This window comes from Macaca mulatta, chromosome 1 (assembly GCF_049350105.2).
Source record: "Macaca mulatta isolate MMU2019108-1 chromosome 1, T2T-MMU8v2.0, whole genome shotgun sequence".
NCBI lineage: Eukaryota > Metazoa > Chordata > Mammalia > Primates > Cercopithecidae > Macaca > Macaca mulatta.
In genome coordinates, this window is record NC_133406.1 from 207,894,174 (window position 1) to 207,915,136 (window position 20,963).

At 43.2% G+C, this 20,963-nt stretch overlaps 1 protein-coding gene across 6 annotated transcripts in view; it reads left to right on the forward strand.

Annotated features, from left to right (window-relative positions):
* RNF19B (ring finger protein 19B) overlaps positions 1–20,630 on the forward strand; it is a 29,599-nt gene extending 8,969 nt beyond the window's left edge. The window contains exons 2-9 of one of the 6 annotated variants that reach the window (XM_028836372.2): positions 7,008–7,213; positions 8,421–8,565; positions 10,236–10,398; positions 11,169–11,283; positions 12,619–12,759; positions 14,603–14,810; positions 18,538–18,669; positions 19,753–20,630. In XM_028836372.2, the coding sequence (XP_028692205.1) occupies positions 7,008–7,213; positions 8,421–8,565; positions 10,236–10,398; positions 11,169–11,283; positions 12,619–12,759; positions 14,603–14,810; positions 18,538–18,669; positions 19,753–19,774 (1,132 nt within the window). In that variant the 3' untranslated portion in view covers positions 19,775–20,630. The remainder of the gene's footprint in view (positions 1–7,007; positions 7,214–8,420; positions 8,566–10,235; positions 10,399–11,168; positions 11,284–12,618; positions 12,760–14,602; positions 14,811–18,537; positions 18,670–19,752) is intronic. The other 5 variants (XM_015134625.3, XM_077964407.1, XM_015134643.3 and 2 more) reach the window with 5 other exon arrangements.
* The last annotated feature ends 333 nt before the right edge of the window (positions 20,631–20,963 follow it).

Sequence of the window (20,963 nt, forward strand, 5' to 3'; positions counted from 1 at the left end):
TTTCACCGTGTTAGCCAGGATGGTCTCGATCTCCCGACCTCGTGATCCGCCCGTCTCGGCCTCCCAAAGTGCTGGGATTACAGGCTTGAGCCCACCGCGCCCGGCCGCTTCTTTGAAGGATTTTAAGCAAAAGAGTATAACCTTCTAGAATGGAATTTGGATGGAGTGGGGAATTAGGGAGACCAGATAAGGAGGCTTTTGGGGTTGTCTAGCTTAGAGATGGGTCTTAAATGGGCAGGAAAAATGAAGATGTTAAGGGTGCAGTTCATTGTGACAACTTGGCGCATGTCTACCACCCTGATGCTTACTAGGGGTCTATTTGTAAATGGGTAACCTAGTTATGTTGCATGACTTGGGGATGGAAATTACAGACATAATATAGGAACACATTTCTTTAACCACCGAAGTCTGTTGGAGCATAATCAAATTTATACTAATGGAAATCTTTTTTTCCAGGGCTGAAGCTAAGTAATGCTGTGGTCTAGCTTGTCACTTTATGATGTTTCTGAAGCTTTAGGAAATTAATAAAATGAGGAAAAGTTGTATGAACTTAAGCAGTGGGGGCTGTGGGGAGCGGTCTGTAGTCTCTTTCTTTTTTATTCTTTTTTATTTTTTTGAGTTAGGGTCTAACTCTGTAACTCTGTTGCCTGTGCTGGAGTGCAGTAGTGCAATTTCAGCTCAGTGGAACCTCAACCTCCCAGACTCAGGTGATCTTCCCACCTCAGCCTCATAAGTAGCTGGGAGTACAGGCATGTGCCACCACATGACACCATATCCCACCACACTCAGCTTTTTGTTGTTGTTGTTATTCGAAGAGAGAGTCTCACTCTGTCACCCAGGCTGGAGTACAGTGGCGCAATTTCGGCTCACAGCAACCTCTGCCTCCTGGATTCAAGCGGTTCTCCTGCCTCAGCCTCCTGAGTAGCTGGGAGTAGCTGGGACTACAAGTGCATGCCACTACGCCCAGCTAGTTTTTTTTGTATTTTTAGTAGAGATGGGGTTTCGTCACATTGGCCAGGCTGGTCTCGAACTCCTGACCTCAGGTGATCCACCCACCTTGGCCTCCCAAAGTGCTGGGATTACAAGCATGAGCCACCGTGCCCGGCCTAATTTTTGTGTCTTTCATAGAGATGGGATTTCACCATGTTGCCCTGGCTGGTCTTGAACTCTCAGGTTCAAGTGATCCTCCTGCCTTTGCCTGACAAAGTTCTGGGGTTATAAGCATGAGCCACTGCACCCAGCTGTGTCTGTATTCTTCACAGCATGTAATTTTCTACACCTTTCTTTTAGTTTCTAATTAGCAAGCCTGAATGGTTGGTTAAGCTAAAAGAGCAGAGTAAGAGATGCACCAGCATGGGACATGGAAGAGAAGGAACAAGGTGGACAGGGCAGATTGAGTCTCAAGGATGAGGTTTTTCTTTTTTCTTTTCTTTCTTTTTTGTTTTTTTTTTTGTTTTTTTTTTTTGTTTGTTTGTTTTTTGTTTTGAAACAGGGTCTAGCTCTATCTCCCAGGCTGGAGTGCAGTGGCGCAATCTCAGCTCACTGCAAGCTCCACCTCCTGGGCTGAAGCCATCCTCCCACCTCAGCCCCCTGAGTAGCTGGGACTACAGGCATGCACCACCATGCCTAGCTAATTTTTTTCTTTTTTTTTTTTTGGTAGAGATGGCGTTTTGCCATGTTGCCCAGACTGGTCTTGAACTCCCAAGCTTAAGCAATCCACCCACCTTGGTGTCCCAAAGTGCTGGGATTACAGGTGTGGTCCACCATGCCCAGGCAAGGTCTTTTTTTTCAACTATTCGAGAAGATTACTCTATTCAGAACTTAGGAGTTTACCACTAAAGTGGGTTTATATGAAATTTTAGGATTAGGTTACAGTACCTGGTGTATAATAAGCCAATAGATACATGGGTACATTAAAAAGATTGCTTTAGAGCAGAGTGATGGCCTAGGAGAAGACCTAGAATGCTCTGGGAAAGTCAGACAACCAAAACAAGAGAGGGTCTCTGTCATTCATGCAATACAGTTATTTTGAGCATGAACCAGTGTACTAGACTGAGATTAAAAAGTGGATGATATGTTTCCTTAAGTCCAGTGTGGTTTGGGAGGCAAGCATATAAACAGATAGTTACAATATAATGTGATAAGTGTTATAAAATAATTGTGCACACCCACGATGTAGGCAACCAGCTGCCTAGAGAGGTTAAGTATATTTTACAGAGAAGATGACACTTGAGTTGGTTCTTAAATGGGTACTTGTCAGGGCAAGAAGTAAGGACAAGGCATTTCTAGGTAGAAGGAATAGAGTATGTAAAGGCCAGGAGGTAGGACATAGTGTGCGATGTTTTTACACCATACATCTTTCAGGACAAGGTCTCTCGTGCAGTTTTAGAACTTGTTAGCTACGTTTGAATGTGACAAGCACCTATACCTCCATTTGGTGGAACAGAAGTTAAGGTTTGGAGATTTTTTTTTTTTTTTGAGACGGAATTTTTCTCTTGTTGCCCAGGCCGGAGTAAAATGGTGTGATTTTGGCTCACTGCAACCTCCACCTCCTGGATTCAAGCAATTCTTCTGCCTCAGCCTCCCGAGTAGCTGGATTACAGGCTTGCACCACCACGCCTGGCTAATTTTTGTATTTTTAGTTGAGACAGGGTTTTGCCATGTTGGCCAGGCTGGTCTTGAACTCCTGACCTCAGGTGATCCACCTGCCTCGGCCTCCCAAAGTGCTGGGATTACAGGCGTGAGCGACTGTGCCAGGCCGGTTTAGAGATTTTAATAGCTCCATGTCATGCAGTATGAGTCACAGGCAAGAGCTCAGACCAGGTACCCAAAAACAGGATGCCAAATCTCATGCCCTGAGTAATTCTGTGTCGTAGTAATAGATTGCTGTGGATTCATGAGTATTTGGGGTTATTTTACTTCCTTGGCACCAAATTAAACACTCAAAATTGACATTGTCAATCCTATCCAACACTCTTTTTAAGAAAAAAAAAAAAGTGGGCCGGGTGCGGTGGCTCACGCTTGTAATCCCAGCACTTTGGGAGGCTGAGGCAGGTGGATCACTTGAAGGCCAGGAGTTCGAGACCAGCCTGGCCAACATGGTGAAACCTCATCTCTACTAAAAATACAAAAAAATTAGCCAGGCATGGTGGTGGGCGCCTGTAAGCCCAGCTACTTGGGAGGCTGAAGCAGGAGAATCTCTTGAACCCCGGAGACAGAGGTTGCTGTAAGCCAAAATTGCGCCATTGCACTCCAGCCTGGGTAACAAGAGTGAAACTCCGTCTCAAAAAAAAAAAAAAAAGGTGGGGGCTGGAGGAATGTTAATAAACATTTACTTCTGCCATATGAGGTAGGAATGGATGATGAAGTATTCAAGACTCCCTACTGGCTGTCCACTTAATTTGTATCTTTAGAAGTTGACTTAATGCTTTTCTGAGGTCATCCAGTAACTTTCCCATTTAATGCAAAATAACAAGCTAGTCACTGTCTTGAGGAGACAGTTGTTTATCTTTAGTAGTTATTTTGCAGCTAGGTGGGGTAAATTTGCTCAGAACTCCTACAGGATATGAATCATTTGCATTCATAGGTTGACCTATTCTCACTTTGTTCTTTCTGAGAAGAGTTTTAATACAGCCTGTATTATATAACATAGAGGATACATCGTCATTTATATTTTCAGTGTCATTCTCAAATCAATTTGCAGAATCTATGATAAACGTGAGAACTTGAGTTGCTATAATTAACATCTCATGTACATTCAAATAAACAAGCAAACTGAAGAATAAATCCCAGAAAATGTTATTAGCTTTTTGCACAAGCTATTTGAGGTCTTCGAATATTGCAGGAGAGTGTGGAATGGAGGACAGTGTGCAGATGGCAACACGGAAACCTGCAGTTACTGATCTTTTTTAAAATGTGTGTGATAGACCAAGCTTGGTGGCTCACGTCTGTAATCCCAGTGCTTTGGGAGACTAAGGTGGGAGGGTTGCTTGAAGACAGGAGTTCCAGACCAGCCTGGGCAACATAGCAAGACCAACCCTGTCTCTACAAAAGAAAAAAAGAAAAAGAAAAAGTTAGCTGGGCATGGTGGTATGCACTGCTACTTGGGGAACTGAGATAGGATCACTTGAGCCCAGGAGTTTCAGGTTGCAGTGAGCTATCATCACACCACTGTCTAGAAGCTGGGCAACAGAGTGAGATCTTGTCTCCTAAAAAAAAAAAAAAAATTATGCGATGAACTTTCATAACTTTCAGTTTATTTATTTATTATTTTTTTCAGACAGAATCTCACTCTGTCACCCAGGCTGGAGTGCAGTGGCGCATATGTGGCTCACTGGAGCCTCAACCTCCCAGCCTCAAGCAATCCTCCCACCTCAGACTCCCAAGTAGCTGTGACTGCAGGTATGTGTCACCATGCCTGGCTGATTTTTTTTTTTAGAGAAAAGGTCTTGTTGCTGTGTTGCCCAGGCTGGTCTCAAAATCCTGGCCTCAAGCGATCTTCCTGCCTCAGCCTCCCAAAGTGCTGAGATTACAGGCATGAACCACCTCACCTGGCTAAAATTTTATTTTATACAAGTATTATATTTTCTTATTAGAGTAATCTGAGCATTTAATTGACATATTTGGAATTAATCAGAAAGGCTAATAGTTATATAAATATATTGGATTGTTTGTGTGAGACTAATTCTTGGTAAATCAACATGAACTACAAGAAATGGTCGACGTTAGTGCTGATAAATTCTGAATCTTTACATGAAGAATATGTGTCACAACTGAGTGCAGTGGCTTACGCCTGTAATCCCAACACTTTGAGAGTCTAAGACAGGCAGATCACCAGAGGTCAGGAATTCAAGACCAACCTTGCCAACATGGTGAAGCCCCGTCTCTACTTAAAAAAAAAACTAGCCAGGCGTGGCGGTGGGCGCCTGTAATTCCAGCTACTCGGGAGGCTGAGGCAGGAGAATCACTTGAACTTGGGAGGAGGAGATTGCAGGGAGCTGAGATCACGCCACTGCGCTCCATCCTGGGCGACATAGCGAGACTCTGTCTCAAAAAAAAAAAAAAAAAGAATATGTGTCAGAAGAGAGAAAGGGAGGTATGGCATTAATGCTGTATTAATTTATAAGATAGAGGAATGGTATTCTTGGATTCTGGAGCCTATCAGGACATTCAAGGTATTGATTTGAATTGAAAAAGTATGGAAAGATAAAATGAACTTTCAAGAGGGATGCTGATCATAAGTCCATTTAGGCTTATTGTCTCTGTGACTATGGTCAGACTGGCTTCACTATGGAACTTAAGAATGAAAAAGGCTGGGCATGGTGGCTCACGCCTGTAATCCCAGCACTTTGGGAGGCTGAGGAGGGCGGATCACAAGGTCAAGAGATCGAGACCAGCCAAGCATGGTGGCTCACGCCTGTAATCCCAGCACTTTGGGAGGCCGAGGCGGGCAGATCACGAGGTCAGGAGATTGAGACCATCCTGGCTAACATGGTGAAACCCCGTCTCTACTAAAAATATAAAAAATTAGCCAGGTGTGGTGGCGGGCGCCTGTAGTCCCAGCTATTCAGGAGGCTGAGTCAGGAGAATGGCGTGAACCCAGGAGGCAGAGCTTGCAGTGAGCCGAGAGAGAGCCACTGCAGTCCGACCTGGGTGAAAGAGCGAGACTTCTGTCTCAAAATAATAAATAAAAGAGATCGAGACCATCCTGGCCAACATGGTGAAACCCTGTCTCTACTAAAAATACAAAAATTAGCTGCACGTGATGGTGTGTGCCTGTAGTCCCAGCCACTTAGGCAGGAGAATCTCTTGAACCCGGGAGGCAGAGGTTGCAGTGAGCCGAGTGGCACCACTGCACTCCAGCCTGGCGACAGAGCGAGACTCTGTCTCAAAAAAAAAAAAAAAAAAGAAAAAAGAAAAGAATGAAAAGGTAGCATGGTGGCTCATGCCTGTAATTCCAGCACTTTGGGAGGCTGAGGCAGGCTGATTGCTTGAGCCCGGAAGTTTGTGACCAGCCTGGGCACAGGGTGAAACCCCATCTCTAAGGAAATTACAAAAATTAGCCAAGTGTGGTGGTGCACACCTATAGTCCCAGCTACTGTGGAGGCTGAGGCAAGAGAATTGCTTGAGCCTGGGATGCGGAGGTTGCAGTGAGCCAAAATTGTGCCACTGCATTCCAGCCTGGGTGACAGAGCGAGACTCCATCTCAAAAAAAAAAAGAATTAAAAAATAAACTTTCTTTTTTGCCATAGCTCTTTATTTCACTAATGTTCTGTTCCTTCATACAAACGAATACTAATCTCTCTAAATATAGCAAATTATCAAAAGGAAATAGTTTTGTACCCTGTTGTTTATGAAACTTACTATGACAAACTACTCCTAAAGCAGCTTCAGCTATGATTGAATAAATGCTAGAAATCCAGGATAAATATGATACTCCACCTCCACTTTTTAAAGGAAATAAATGGTTTGTGTTTTTGGAATCTCAAGAAATTTACAGCTGGGCATGTTGGCTCACTCCTGTAATCCCAGCACTTTGGGAGGCCGAGGCAGGTGGATCACCTGAAGTCAGGAGTTTGAGACTAGCCTGGCCAACGTGGCGAAACTCCGTCTCTACTAAAAATACAAAAAAAAATTAGCCGGGTGTGGTGGCTTGCACCTGTAATCCCAACTACTAGGAAGTCTGAGGCAGGAGAATTGCTTGAACCTGGGAGGTGGAGGTTGCAGTAAGCCAAGATTACACCACTGCACTCCAGCCTGGGTGACAGAGCAAGCCTCTGTCTCAAAAAAAAAAAAAAAAAAAAAGAAAAGAAAGAAAGAAATTTACTTTCTCACATGGGATATATTTTACGGTTGGTCAAATGTGCTTGTGTGTGTATGTGTATTCTTTTCTCTGTATCATATGTGATAGTGGGGTAGTGCCAAACATTGTTAACTCTGATGAATAATGTCTCTTTTGGTTAGATCATTCTTACCTTACTGGTATCTCTTACTGTTTCCTTACCTAGTTATGCTGTTATTGCCTATGGCTGTGCCAGCTGCCCGAAGCTAACTTGTGAGAGGGAAGGTTGCCAGACGGAGTTCTGCTACCACTGCAAGCAGATATGGCATCCAAATCAGACATGCGATATGGCCCGTCAACAGAGGGCCCAGAGTTTACGAGTTCGGACCAAACATACTTCAGGTCTAAGTTATGGGCAAGAATCTGGACCAGGTATAAGTTGGCATTATCTCATTGTCTCTTTATTTGGTATTTCATGATGTGAGCCCAAAGCTGAAAGAGATTATCTTGTCGTATAACCCAAGTGCTCCAAAGGATCAGAGAGCAGAAAATATCATTTGGTAGTATTTTCAATATTATAAAAGAGATAGCACTTCCCTCTCTGACCATTATAGGTTATCCAACCCATATAAAATTAAAATGCAACAAAATTGAATTATGTAGTTCCTACTTTCTTAGTAATATGTCTCAGATTGAAGAGCAATTAGTGTGTTTTGTTTTGCTAGGGGCTTTTTCAAAACTTTCATTGTGAACAGAAAGACATTTAATTAGTATTAAACCTGTACTGTTTGCCTTCAAGCTGGCTTAAGTGCCTCACTGCCTTTGGAAGTAGAGTACAGATTGAAGAAAAGGAAATAATATTAGTATAGATTAATGATTAACCTTAAAAGAAGGAATGTCACACATTCAGCTCCAACATTGACCAGTCAGAGTAAACCTATTTTAAAATGTCAGTGGATTTATTGCTTTGTACTTTTATTTTACTGATGTCATTTGGGAGAGGCTAGTAGGAAAGATTTTGCCGTTCACTTTTTCCTGGCACAGCATAATTTCCTAAATTATCATTTTATTATGATAGTTCATAACTTGCTCTGAAAATTACCAGGTATATATGCTACATAGCATACCCAGTTGTTTTTAGGTTTTGAATTTGAAAGTATCAGGGTAAGGGATTGTGAGCTATGTTAACAGCAAATCACAGTGATACATGTTGAACCTGAAAAATAAATTTCCTGAACTAAAGTTTTTAAAAATGTGAAGCTAATTCCAGGCTGCAGGCTATTCTTTCTGTAGGATTCTTCTTTTAAATCTGCCAGCCTATCGACTGGTAGGAATTTCATTTTTCTTGGAAACATCTTTCTCCCTAAGGAAGTCTCCTTGCTAGAATGTGGTTCAAGTGCTGTGTAAGATGCCAGTTGTTGGGATAGGCAGCTCAATGAGAGATAGGATTTGTTTTATGAAAATTCCTGAGGTCTAGACATAGCCAACCTTCCAGTAAAGTGGGTTGTACAATTTGGAGTGTTCAGTGAAGAGTGCTTGACTGCTGCCTCATTTCTTATATATACTCCTCGGAATAATTAAATCAAACTGGATTTAACTAGGGGTGTTTTTCTACCCATTCTTCCTCCCCCACTCATAGCAGATGACATCAAGCCATGCCCACGATGCAGTGCTTATATTATCAAGATGAATGATGGAAGCTGTAATCACATGACCTGTGCAGTGTGTGGCTGTGAATTCTGCTGGCTTTGTATGAAAGAGATCTCAGACTTGCATTACCTCAGGTAAGATGGGAAATGCATCCATTCCTTTTGTAGTCTTATTCTTTACTGATTTAGGGAAAAGGATGTCAAAAAGACACAGCCCTTCTCTCATTACAGATTAAGGAAGCTGTGAAAAGTTCTTCTGATATGCTCCTTTTATGTTTTCACCAGCTACTATTCTAGTTCTTTCCACCTTTCTTTGCTTTTATACGTGCCATATTCCAGGTAGTCTGGATTTGCTTTTCCCCTTTTGCTGTCTTGCCTCCATACTTGTTCATGTTCTTTCCTTTGCCTAGAATGCTTTCTGCCTACCTTCCAGTATCCTCCTTTTATCTCAACTTGTTCAGTTCTTGTCTTTTAAGAGCCACTTAAATGCCATTTCATCCATGATGCCTCACCTTTTTCTGCCTCATTCTTTGACTTTCTTTTATCTTTTGTCATAAATATCATCAGTACTTTATACTTCATGTACATGTCTTATCTTACTAAACTGTAAATATCTTGAGGCTAGAGTTGTGACCTTTTTACAGTTTTTTGCATTTAGTGAGTTCCCAAGGAATTCATTGAGTGAATTTTTTTTTTTTTTTTTTTTTTTTTAAGACAGAGTTTCACTCTGTCACCCAGGCTGGAGTGCAGTGGCTAGATCTTGATTCACTGCAACCTCCGTCTCCCGGGTTCAAGTGATTCTCCTGCCTCAGCCTCCCAAGTAGCTGGGATTATAGGCGCCCGCCACCACACCTAGCTAATTTGTGTATTTTTCGTGGAGGCGGGGTTTTACCATGTTAGCCAGTCTGGTCTCGAACTCGAACCTCAGGTGGTCCGCCCGCCTTGGCCTCCCAAAGTGCTGGGATTACAAGCGTGAGCCACCGTGCCCAGCCTCATTGAGTGAATATTAAAATATTGTTGTGGAGGAGTTAATATTTACAAGCAAAATGTTTGCTAATATTTACAGAAAAAAAGTGTTAATATTTACAAACATTCATCATGTAAATGAAACACAACACCTTCATTTCCAGTTTTTCAAACATTTGAGTACTTACTGTGTACTAGTCATTGGGGACATACGGGTGAATAAGACATGATCCCTATTTTCAAAATTGCTTATCCCTTCTAATAGAGAAGATAGCACAAAGAGAATGGGCAAAAATGATTGGGCACAGAAGGGCTGAATGTAAAAGTAGCCAAACCTCAGAATACCAAACTGATACAAAGGTTATGATGAGGTCTTTTTATATCCTCTCCCAGGAACATGGTTTGCAGTATCTATTAGGTGTGGTAGGACATATGCCAAGAAAACTACACAAATCAGAGTGTTCATTAGCTGAAGGGTGCAGTGTGTCTGGATGGGGTGTCAAGTTCATAAGGCTATGCAGCATCCCAAGTATTGTCAGTCATGGAAGCTAGATCAGTTTTGGTGGGTTAGGGAAGACAGAATTCAGCAGAGAAGAATGGAAAAGGAGTTTCAAATCTGGAAGCCTGTCTTTACAACAACAACCAAAAAAGTTAAAGAGCCCAGAGCTCTAATAGTCTGGCCTTGTCCTTTGCTCTCCCTTGTGTAATATATTCATTTCCCGTAAACTTTTCTGTTAATCACTCTTATTGAAAAGAAGGCTGTTGCTGTTATCAGGCCCTTTGATAACAATAGCTGCATTTGTAATGTTGACATTAACTTCAGTCTGTTTCCCTTGCAGCCCCTCTGGCTGTACATTCTGGGGCAAGAAGCCATGGAGCCGTAAGAAGAAAATTCTTTGGCAGCTGGGCACGTTGATTGGTGCTCCAGTGGGGATTTCTCTCATTGCTGGCATTGCCATTCCTGCCATGGTCATTGGCATTCCTGTTTATGTTGGAAGGAAGGTAAGAAAGACATGCTGGTTTCTGTGCTTGTTTCAACTTTAGGTTCGTTGGTAAAGGTTTGAGGGAAATGGGAAGGAGCTGTGTTTCAGAGCTGCCTGAAAACCAGCTGGTTCTTAGATAAAAATAACCTTCCTTTCTTAAATTGATTTTCATAAACCCCCATGAGATCTGAAAGTTCTGATTAACATCCTGAACCTGGCTTGTCTCAGTGACTTAAAGGTAGAATGCTGGGCTGGGCATGGTGGCTCACATTTGTAATACATGGCCTAGCACTTTGGGAGGCCAAGACAGGTAGATCGGTTGAGCCCAGGTGTTTGAGACCAGCCTGGGCAACATGCAAACCCATCTCTGCCCCCAAAAATAGAAAAATTAGCTAGGTATGGTGGCATGTGGCTATAGTCCCAGCTACTAGGGAGGCTGAGGTGGGAGGATTGCTTGAACCCAGGGAGGTAGAGGTTGCAGTGAGCCAAGATCGCACCACTACACTCCAGCCTGTGTGACAGACTCCAAAAACAAAAAAGAAGAAGAAGAAGGTAAAATGCTTACTTCATTCCCTTGAGTTATTTTGTCTCTTTTTGGTTTAACTTTGTCTGTATTGTTTTATATCTTCTAGGTCTGAGTTAGGTTAAAATTTGAGAAAGATGCCTATTTGGGGTAGAGGATATGTTTTAATACATAGATAACTTACAAATGGTCACCTGTCCTTTTTTTCTCTGGCAAAAGATTGATGTCCTAACCTGCTGACCTGGATTTTCTTTTTTTGTTCTTAGATTCACAGCAGGTATGAGGGAAGGAAAACCTCCAAACACAAGAGGAATTTGGCTATCACTGGAGGAGTGACTTTGTCTGTCATTGCATCCCCAGTTATTGCTGCAGTTAGTGTTGGTAAGCTGGTCAGGACCACACACCTCTTCTCTCTCAGCTTTCTGACCATAGTAGTTTAGCCAGATGGCCAGATGTTTCTCAAAGACTCCTACATTTTATGCCAACCCACCTTGATAGTTAATTCTATTAGGCACCATGATTATGATTATTTTTAAGTTTTTCAGCCACACCAAATTATCAGATTGTGCGATCTTTTGTTCTTAAATTAATGCCTAGAACTGCGTTTGGCACATAGAAAAGGTTGAATAAACTTATTTTAAGCCCTAGTTTTCACCTTTCATCTTCCTTCTGTACTTGCCATGAAATCCACAAAACAAAATGACTTTTGTTTTGATTTGTTTAATGCTTCACATTACTTTGGGAGGCATAAAAGTTTGTTTTAGAATAGTAGTAGTGTAACATTTAATGTGGCTCTTTGTGTGCCAGGAGTGGTTCTGAGAATTTTGCATATATTAATTTATTTAATCCTCACAAAAGGAAGCACAATTTTAATAGAAAGGTGCAGTAATTGGCTGGGTGCAGTGGCTCACGCCTGTAATCCCAGTGCTTTGGGAGGCTGAGGTGGGCATATCACGAGGTCAGGAGATCGAGACCATCCTGGCTAACACGGTGAAACCCTGTCTCTACTAAAAATACAAAAAATTAGCTGGCTGTGGTGGTGGGCACCTGTAGTCCCAGCTACTCGGGAGGCTGAGGCAGGAGAATGGCGTGAACCCAGGACGCAGAGCTTGCAGTGAGCTGAGATCGCGCCACTGCACTCCAGCCTGGGCGACGGAGCGAGCCTCTGTCTCAAAAAAAAAAAAAAAAAAAAGAAAGGTACAGTAATTTTCCCAAGGTCACTTAGCTGGGACATGAATCAAGTTAATCTGCCTTCAGATCCCGTGCTCTTAACAGGTAAATCATTCTACCTCACACAGCAGTAAGATTTTGGAATTAACATCCTGAGGAGATCCTAAACTCCAAGCAGTAGTCACTTATTTAATATTTGATTCTTGGTTGGGTTAGCATTTCAGCAGTGATTAGAAGAGGGGAAAATGAAAGCAACATATATTTACTGTGCAAGGCACAGTACATAACATTCTCATTTGATTATTGACAACCCTGGAAGATAGGTCCAAGGTTATACAGCTAGTAAATGGAGCCAAGAATGTAATCCAGACCTTTCTGATTTCTAGCCTGATCATCATTCTGTTACACCAGGCAACCTTTTTGGGATAGCCATTTTCTGTCTTTTTTTTCTTTATAAAGTAGTTTGTCCGTGCCTGGACTGGGAAGAAGAATTCAGGGCACTTGCAACCTAATAGCCAGCTGACATGTTTCCTTCTCTTCCCCCAGGTATTGGTGTCCCCATTATGCTGGCATATGTCTATGGGGTTGTGCCTATTTCTCTTTGTCGTGGAGGTGGCTGTGGAGTTAGCACAGCCAACGGAAAAGGAGTGAAAATTGAATTTGATGAAGATGATGGTCCAATCACAGGTAAAAAGCAGGATGTTTATTGTCATTTGAATTTATGATATATAAGATAAAAATCAGTAAAATTCAGCACATTTTACAGGGAGATTGTCATTGGATTACTTTGGATAATGAGCTTTGTAGGGGGTAAAGTATTTTTAGCTTTTCATTTCTTTGTTCCAAAGTTACTAGGTTAATTCCCCTGGTACTTGCCTCTGTGTGGCAGGTACAAACTAGTAGGATTCCAAGTAACTCCAAGTATGCTGGTAGTAGTAGTGATTATAATAACGTCTCTATATCTGCACAGTATTTGATAATTTTCAGAGTATTTTACACAATTATCTCACTTGCTTTTTTTTTTTTTTTTTTTGAGACGGAGTCTCGCTCTGTAGCCCAGGCTGGAGTGCAGTGGCCGGATCTCAGCTCACTGCAAGCTCCGCCTCCCGGGTTCACGCCATTCTCCTGCCTCAGCCTCCCGAGTAGCTGGGACTACAGGCGCTGCCACCTCGCCCGGCTATTTTTTGTATTTCTTAGTAGAGACGGGGTTTCACCGTGTTAGCCAGGATGGTCTCGATTTCCTGACCTCGTGATCCGCCCATCTCGGCCTCCCAAAGTGCTGGGATTACAGGCTTGAGCCACCGCGCCCGGCCCTCACTTGCTTTTTACAACAAACAGCTCTCTGACTAGGGAGGATGGGACTATTATCCCCATTTAAATGGAAATTTCTTTTTTTTTTTTTTTTTTTTTTGAGACAGAGCCTCTGTCACCCAGGCTGGAGTACGGTGACACGATCTCTGTTCACTGCAACCTCCGCCTCCCAGGTTCAAGCAGTTCTCCTGCCCTAGCCTCCCAAGTCGCTGGGACTACAGGCACGTGCCACCATGCCTGGCCAATTTTTTTTTTTAGTAGAGACAGGGTTTGGGGTTTCACCGTGTTAAGCCAGGATGGTCTCAATCTCCTGACCCCATGATCCGCCCACATTGGCCTCCCAAAGTGCTGGATTACAGGCGTGAGCCACCACACCTGGCCTAAATGGGAATTTTTTTAAGCTTTTGTCTCACTATCTGTTAAGAGCTTCACAGAGCTGAGACTAGAGCAAGTCTTCTGACTTTTACTTTATTTATTTATTTTTTTTTTTTTTTGAGACAGAGTCTCGCTCTGTCACCCAGGCTGGAGTGCAGTGGCCGGATCTCAGCTCACTGCAAGCTCCCCCTCCCGGGTTTACGCCATTCTCCTGCCTCAGCCTCCCGAGTAGCTGGGACTGCAGGCACCTGTCACCACGCCCGGCTAGTTTTTGTTATTTTTTAGTAGAGACAGGGTTTCACTGTGTTAGCCAGGTCTCGATCTCCTGACCTCGCGATCCACCCATCTCGGCCTCCCAAAGTGCTAGGATTACAGGCTTGACTGACTTTTACTTTAATGTGGTTTCTACTTACCGTAGTAACTAACGTAGGGCACAGAGATCCCCAAAGGTTCTTCTAGCTTTCTACCGGAAGCTTCCTATTAAAATCAGCACATGACCCAAACATATTTTTTAAATCTTCACATTTGGTTACATGGAAGCAACAGTGTAGTGGAAAGAATAGTGGACTTGGAATCAGAGTTATAGTTTCGTGTAACTGCCATGGCCTTGGACAAGTCATTTAGTTTTAAATTTTAGTTTTCTCACCTAAAATTGAGGCTACTAATGCCTAGTTATTTGGAGGATTAAATATGAACATATGTTAAAACACTCGATATGTGGCGACTGCACACAGTACCTGTTCATTAAGTGAATACATTAGTACTCTGAAAAGTCATTGCAGGAAAATGCCCACTGTTTGGATGCTCTGCTGTCTTGATTTGAGATGTCTGGTTCTATCCCCAGTGGCAGATGCCTGGAGAGCCCTCAAGAATCCCAGCATTGGGGAAAGCAGCATTGAAGGCCTGACTAGTGTATTGAGCACTAGTGGAAGCCCTACAGATGGACTCAGTGTTATGCAAGGTCCTTACAGCGAAACAGCCAGCTTTGCAGCCCTCTCAGGGGGCACGCTAAGTGGCGGCATTCTCTCCAGTGGCAAGGGAAAATACAGCAGGTAAACAAATAGATAATTTCTGACAGAAATGGTTAGAATTATAAGAAGTAATGCATTGAGCCATTTCTCTGTGCCAGGCTTGTGCCATAGAGCATCTTATTTTGATTTCATTGTTGATGGTTTTTGTTTTGTTTTGTTTTGTTTTTACTTTTTTTTTTTTTTGAGACGGAGTCTCGCTCTGTCGCCCAGGCTGGAGTGCCGTGGCGCAATCTCAGCTCACCTCAAGCTCTGCCTCCTGGGTTCAAGCGATTCTCCTGCCTCAGCCTCCTGAGTAGCTGGGATTACAGGCACCCGCCACCACGCCCAGCTAATTTTTTGTATTTTTAGTAGAGACGGGGTTTCACTATCTTGGCCAGGCTGGTCTTGAACTCCTGACCTTGTGATCCACCAGCCTCTGCCTCCCAAAGCACTGGAATTACAGGCGTGAGCCACCGCACTCAGCCTTTTTTTTTTACTTTTGCAAATAGGAAACAAGCTTAGAAAAAAAGGTTACATCAGTTATGCAAAGTTCAGTGTTCTTTCCATTGCACCATAGCTGCCTCTATATAAAGGATAATCCTGACTTCGGATTCTCCCTTGACTGCCCGAGGCTGACTGCTTCAGGAAGGGAGAGTAGGCATTTTTATAGAATTCCTAAAGCTGTGGTCTCCATTAGGCTTGTCATTGACTTTCAGTAGCATTTATGCTGTATCATGGCTTATTTATTTTATTTTATTTTTTGAGACGGAGTCTTGCTATGTCGCTGGAGTGCAGTGGCGCGATCTTGTCTCACTGCAGTCTCCACCTCCTGGGTTCAAGTGATTGTCCTGCCTCAGCTTCCCAAGAGGCTGGGACTACAGGCACGGACCACCATGCCCGGCTAATTTTTGTATTTTTAGTAGAGTCAGGGTTTCACCATGTTGGCCAGGCTGGTCTCAAGCTCCTGACCTTGTGATCCACCTGTCTCAGCCTCCCAAAGTACTTGGATTACAAGCGTGAGCCAGTGTGCCCAGCCCATCGTGGTTTATTGATAGTGGGCTTTGGGGGTATTTTTTTGTTTTTTTTTCTCACTCTGTAATCCAGGCTGGAGTGCAGTGGCACAATCATGGCTCACTGCAGCCTCAACCTTCTGGACTCAAACAATCCTACCACCTCAGCCTCCTGAGTAGCTAGAACTACAAGTACACACACCACACCCAGCTAACGTTTTAAATTTTTTGTGGAGATGGGGTCTTGCTCTGTTGCCCAGGCTGGTCTTGAACTCCTGGCCTCAAGCCATCCTCCCAACTCGGCTTCCCAAAGTGCTAGGATTATAGGCATGAACCATTGCTCCCAGCTGGTTTATTGATATTGCAATCCTTATTACCTTTCTGTTTCCATTTGCTAGGTAAGGGAAATCAATTCTATGTACTTGTGTTGAAAATATGTAAAGCTTTGTAACTAGAAAGGTTGTGACTTGCTTGGTTATTTCACTAGTTAGGCAGACCAGAGTATATATTTTCAGAGGAGCATAACATGTTGCCTGAGAAGCAGTTAGTTGAATGCAATGGAGAAGAAAGGCCTGGTGGGGGTAAAGGTAGAACAAAGCAGGATAGGAAGAGGGAGATGGTTGCCTTCAGCTATCTGAAGGACCTTCAACTGTGAAAAGGATTAGACTTCTATGCCTCATACCAAAAGGTAGATTATAGTCATGTATATTTATGACTTGACAGAAGCTAAAGGGAAACTAATTTTTGTTCAGTATAGTGAATACAGGGAAAAGCAACATGAAAGCCCAAAGAGGAAAAAGGCTACCTTAGTAGATACTGAGCTGCCTATCCCTGGAAATGTTTACAGTGAGACCAGATGGCCATTTGGCTATAAGAAGGATTCGAGCAACAGATGGCAGGTGGACTGGATCTCACACCTGAGTGCCTGTCAGTCACCTGGGAGCCTCCTAAAAATAGACTTCAGGGCCCCATCCCAGAATTTATAACTTAGAATTTCCTGGAGTGGCACCTAGGGGGTGATCTGTGTTTTGAAAAAGCTCCCCAGGTAATTCTAGCACAGCCATTGCATGAACCAGCATCTGAGAACCATGTAAGTAGGAGGCCTTTCTGAAAGACTCTTCCAACTCAGAGTGATTCTGTGGCAGACCCGAAACTAGACCCCAGGTCTCTGACACTATGCACTTTCCATGCATTCCCTCATTTCCCTGGGCCTTGGCACATTTTTGAAGGGCACCTGAGGCTGGAGCAGCAGAGCAAAGGCTCAGGCAGTAGGATGGAAGCTGCTTGAATGTGCAGCTGCAGGCTGCTACTGACCCGTCTGTGCATCTTATGACTCTGGTTGTCTCTTGTCAGGGGATCCCGCCCCCACATGCTGGCGTATTCACTGCTGTGCTTTCTTAAAACCAACACCCCTGTAAATAAGCAGACAGACATAATTGGAGACTGACTTGCTGAAACTGCAGCTTAGCCAGTCCAGCTGTTCTAGTTCTGTGAAAGCCTTTATTTTATAGGAAATGAATGAGTCAGATGGGTTTGACTGTGAAACCCATTATGAGGAAATACTTAAGTGTGCAACAAAGTGGTGTTGGAGCCAAGAAAGGAAATAGTTATGGGCTCTAAGATACTACTGGGAAAGTTTGCTGCTCCAAGAGGAGGGAAGAGGTTGGCTCCTGTATGTCCTTCAGTCTCATTCCCTGGCGGTAATTTTATTGTTAAATGTTTGATTTGCTATTATGTGCAAGGCAGGGAAGGTAAAGTATGAATGAGTTGTGGTTTCTCCTTTTGTGGAGTTAACAGAGGAGTCAGAGATGCATAATAATGAGTAGGCAGGGCCTGCGCATGCCTGTAATCCCAGCACCTTTTTTAGGTGGGCGATCACCTGAGGTTAGGAGTTCAAGACCAGCCCGGCCAACATGGTAAAACTCCATCTCTACTAAAATTACAAAAATTAGCTGGGTGTGGTGGTGGGAACCTGTAATCCCAGCTACTTGGGAGGCTGAGGCAGGAGAATCGGTTGAACCTGGGAGGCAGAGGTTGCAGTGAGCCGAGGTCGTGCCACTGCACTCCAGCCTGGGTGACAGAGTGAGACTCCCTCTAAAAAAAATAATAAGTAGGCAGGTGCTATGGGGGTACTTAGCAAGAAGTGAATGGTTTGCTGGGATGAAAGGGGAAGTGATGTTTCCTTTGTTGTTAAGGACTGAGTATAAGTTTGTCTGGTAGAGAAAGGAAATGTCTAGAGAGACGAAATAGCGTGTGCAAAGTCACGGAAGTATAAAATGTATAGGTATTTAAAGAAAGAAAAAATTCAGAGTGACTATGATTTCGGATCTATAGGGAGTAATAGAACTGGACAGAGAGCTTCCTGGCAGATCAGGAAGATCTTAAATGCCTGTTGGCAGTAGGGAGCCAAGAATTAGAGAATTGTTAGAGTGATTGGTTCTTTATTCACACTGGCACTGTTCTAGAGGTTGTTTGACTTGGACTTAAGGGCTACTGGAGAGGGAGCCCAATTGTAGTCGTCCAGGCAGGAGATGATGAAAACCTGAAGTTAAGCAGTAGCTGTGGGGATAGAAAGGAGGGGACGATTTCAATAGATATTTAAGAGAAAAAATGTATGGGCATCTATTTGCGCTGTTTGACAATTGGAGATCAGACAACCACAGTTTGCAGGAGAGTAATGGAAGAGATGTGTGCCAGGAAGCAGACTGTCTTGGAATACTCAGGTCTCATATTAACTTGAACGTCCCCTCTTTACACAGGTTAGAAGTTCAAGCCGATGTCCAAAAGGAAATTTTCCCCAAAGACACAGCCAGTCTTGGTGCAATTAGTGACAACGCAAGCACTCGTGCTATGGCCGGTTCCATAATCAGTTCCTACAACCCACAGGACAGGTATGTGAACAGTCAGATGTCCAGGAGAGGTTGCATTTTTTGGTTGGGTACTAGGTCTTCAGAAGTTCAATGCCTCATGTTAGAGTTCTGTGTACCATTTTGTGGGATATATAGTGTAACCTGTGAATTCATTTGAGCAAGTTCTTGGTACTAGAGTGTTTGGCATCTCTTGATTCTTCTTGTTAGTACTTGATTTTTAGAGATTTCTTTCTTCCTTTTATATATTTTTTTCATTTTTTTTTTTTTATTTTTTGTCGTTTTTGGCTATTGCAACAGTGTATAATTACATGGAACTTAAAGAGCTAGATTGGGGTTCATTGATGTCTTCGAGTCTAGGGTTTCTGCTTGCCCTTTGCTTGATAGGGTTCCCATAGCTTCTTTCTCTTTCATTTTGAGAAACTAGTGTATCTGGGATGGTGTGATTGTGGTACTCCCACTGGTAGGTATTCTGGCTTCTTCTACTTGTGGCATGGTAGTAAAAAACTTTTACTTTTCTATTTTGAGTAAGCTAGCGTGGGGCTCTGACCCTTAGTTGAATTTTGGCAGCTCTTTCTATATGTTAAAAGAGATTGGCTGAGATATATGTGTGTGTGCATCTGAGCACACGTGTGCATGTATAGTTAAATCAGCAAAAAGGACCTAATTCCTCTTCTCCATGTAATTTATTTTTATTTTTATTTTTTTAGAGACAGGGTCTTGCTCTGTCAACCACGCTGGAGTGTAGTGGCACAATCATAGCTCACTGCAGCCTTGAACTCCTGGGCTTAAGTGATCTTCCCACTCAGCCTCCCGAGTAGCTGGGACTACAGGATGTGCCTCCATGCCCAGTTAATGTTTTTTCATTTTAGAAACAGGGTCTGACTTTGTTGCCCCAGCTGGTCTCAAACTCCTAGACTCAGGCGATCCTCCCACCTCGACCTCCCAAAGCACTGGGGTTATAGGCATGAGCCACCACATCCAGCCTCCATCTCATTTGAGTGTTAGATTAAAATGTTATTTTTGTTAAAAGTGAGCTCTAGCTCACTGTTTACCTATCTTTTTGAAATTCCTAATCCTGAACCCACAAACTGCTTTTACCAACAGGTTTAGCATGACTCATGCATGACTCAGCAAAGTGGATTTTGTCTCCACAGAGAATGCAACAATATGGAAATCCAAGTGGACATTGAAGCCAAACCAAGCCACTATCAGCTGGTGAGTGGAAGCAGCACGGAGGACTCGCTCCATGTTCATGCTCAGATGGCAGAGAATGAAGAAGAAGGTAGTGGTGGCGGAGGCAGTGAAGAGGATCCCCCCTGCAGACACCAAAGCTGTGAACAGAAAGACTGCCTGGCCAGCAAACCTTGGGACATCAGCCTGGCCCAGCCTGAAAGCATCCGCAGTGACCTGGAGAGCTCTGATACACAGTCAGACGATGTGCCAGACATCACTTCAGATGAGTGTGGCTCCCCCCGCTCCCATACTGCAGCCTGCCCCTCGACCCCCAGAGCCCAAGGTGCACCGAGCCCAAGTGCCCATATGAACCTCTCTGCCCTAGCCGAGGGACAAACTGTCTTGAAGCCAGAAGGTGGAGAAGCCAGAGTATGAAGTGGAATGTATGCTCCTGTTCTGAGAAGCACACTTGTAACTGCATCTTTTGGTTGTTTTTTTTTTTTTTTTTTTTTTTTTTTTTTTTTGGCAAGGGGTAGGGATTTATGTATTTTATTTCAAAGATTCTCTGGTTACAGGTTTTCACCCAGGGAAATTCTGAGAAATTCACAGTTTCTTACCAGATAAAACACGAAAAGTTTGGCGTTAGTCCCCCTCCCCCCCCTCCCTCTTTTTAGTTTTAATTTATTGGTTAAACTGATGGCAGCAATCCGTGAGGTGTGTCAAAGAGTGTAAATATGTATGTGTGTATATTGAATGCTAAACATATTACTGAAAGACACATTTTAATAAAGATTTCTGTCATAATTCAACTTAACTCATTTTCCTTGGCTTGGATAGTCCCACAGAGCCAAGTGTTTGATTGAAACAGAGCACCATCTTTGACAGTCTCTAGACCTGAATTTTTCTAATCCCAGGGAAGAAGGATTGTATTCAAATCCAACCACAGTAGTCATCTATAAACCTGAGTCCTAGCATGACAGGAAGCAAAGCTAGGCTTGTTTTGGACTTTGTAGTCAGACTGAAGAATTATTAGCTGAGTCAGCTGAATAGGGAAGCAGTAGATTAAAACTAACCTTGTTTGCCCTCTAGAGGCAACTGTGCAATTTACTCTTAAAGCTTTATCTACCCTTTTCTTCATTATA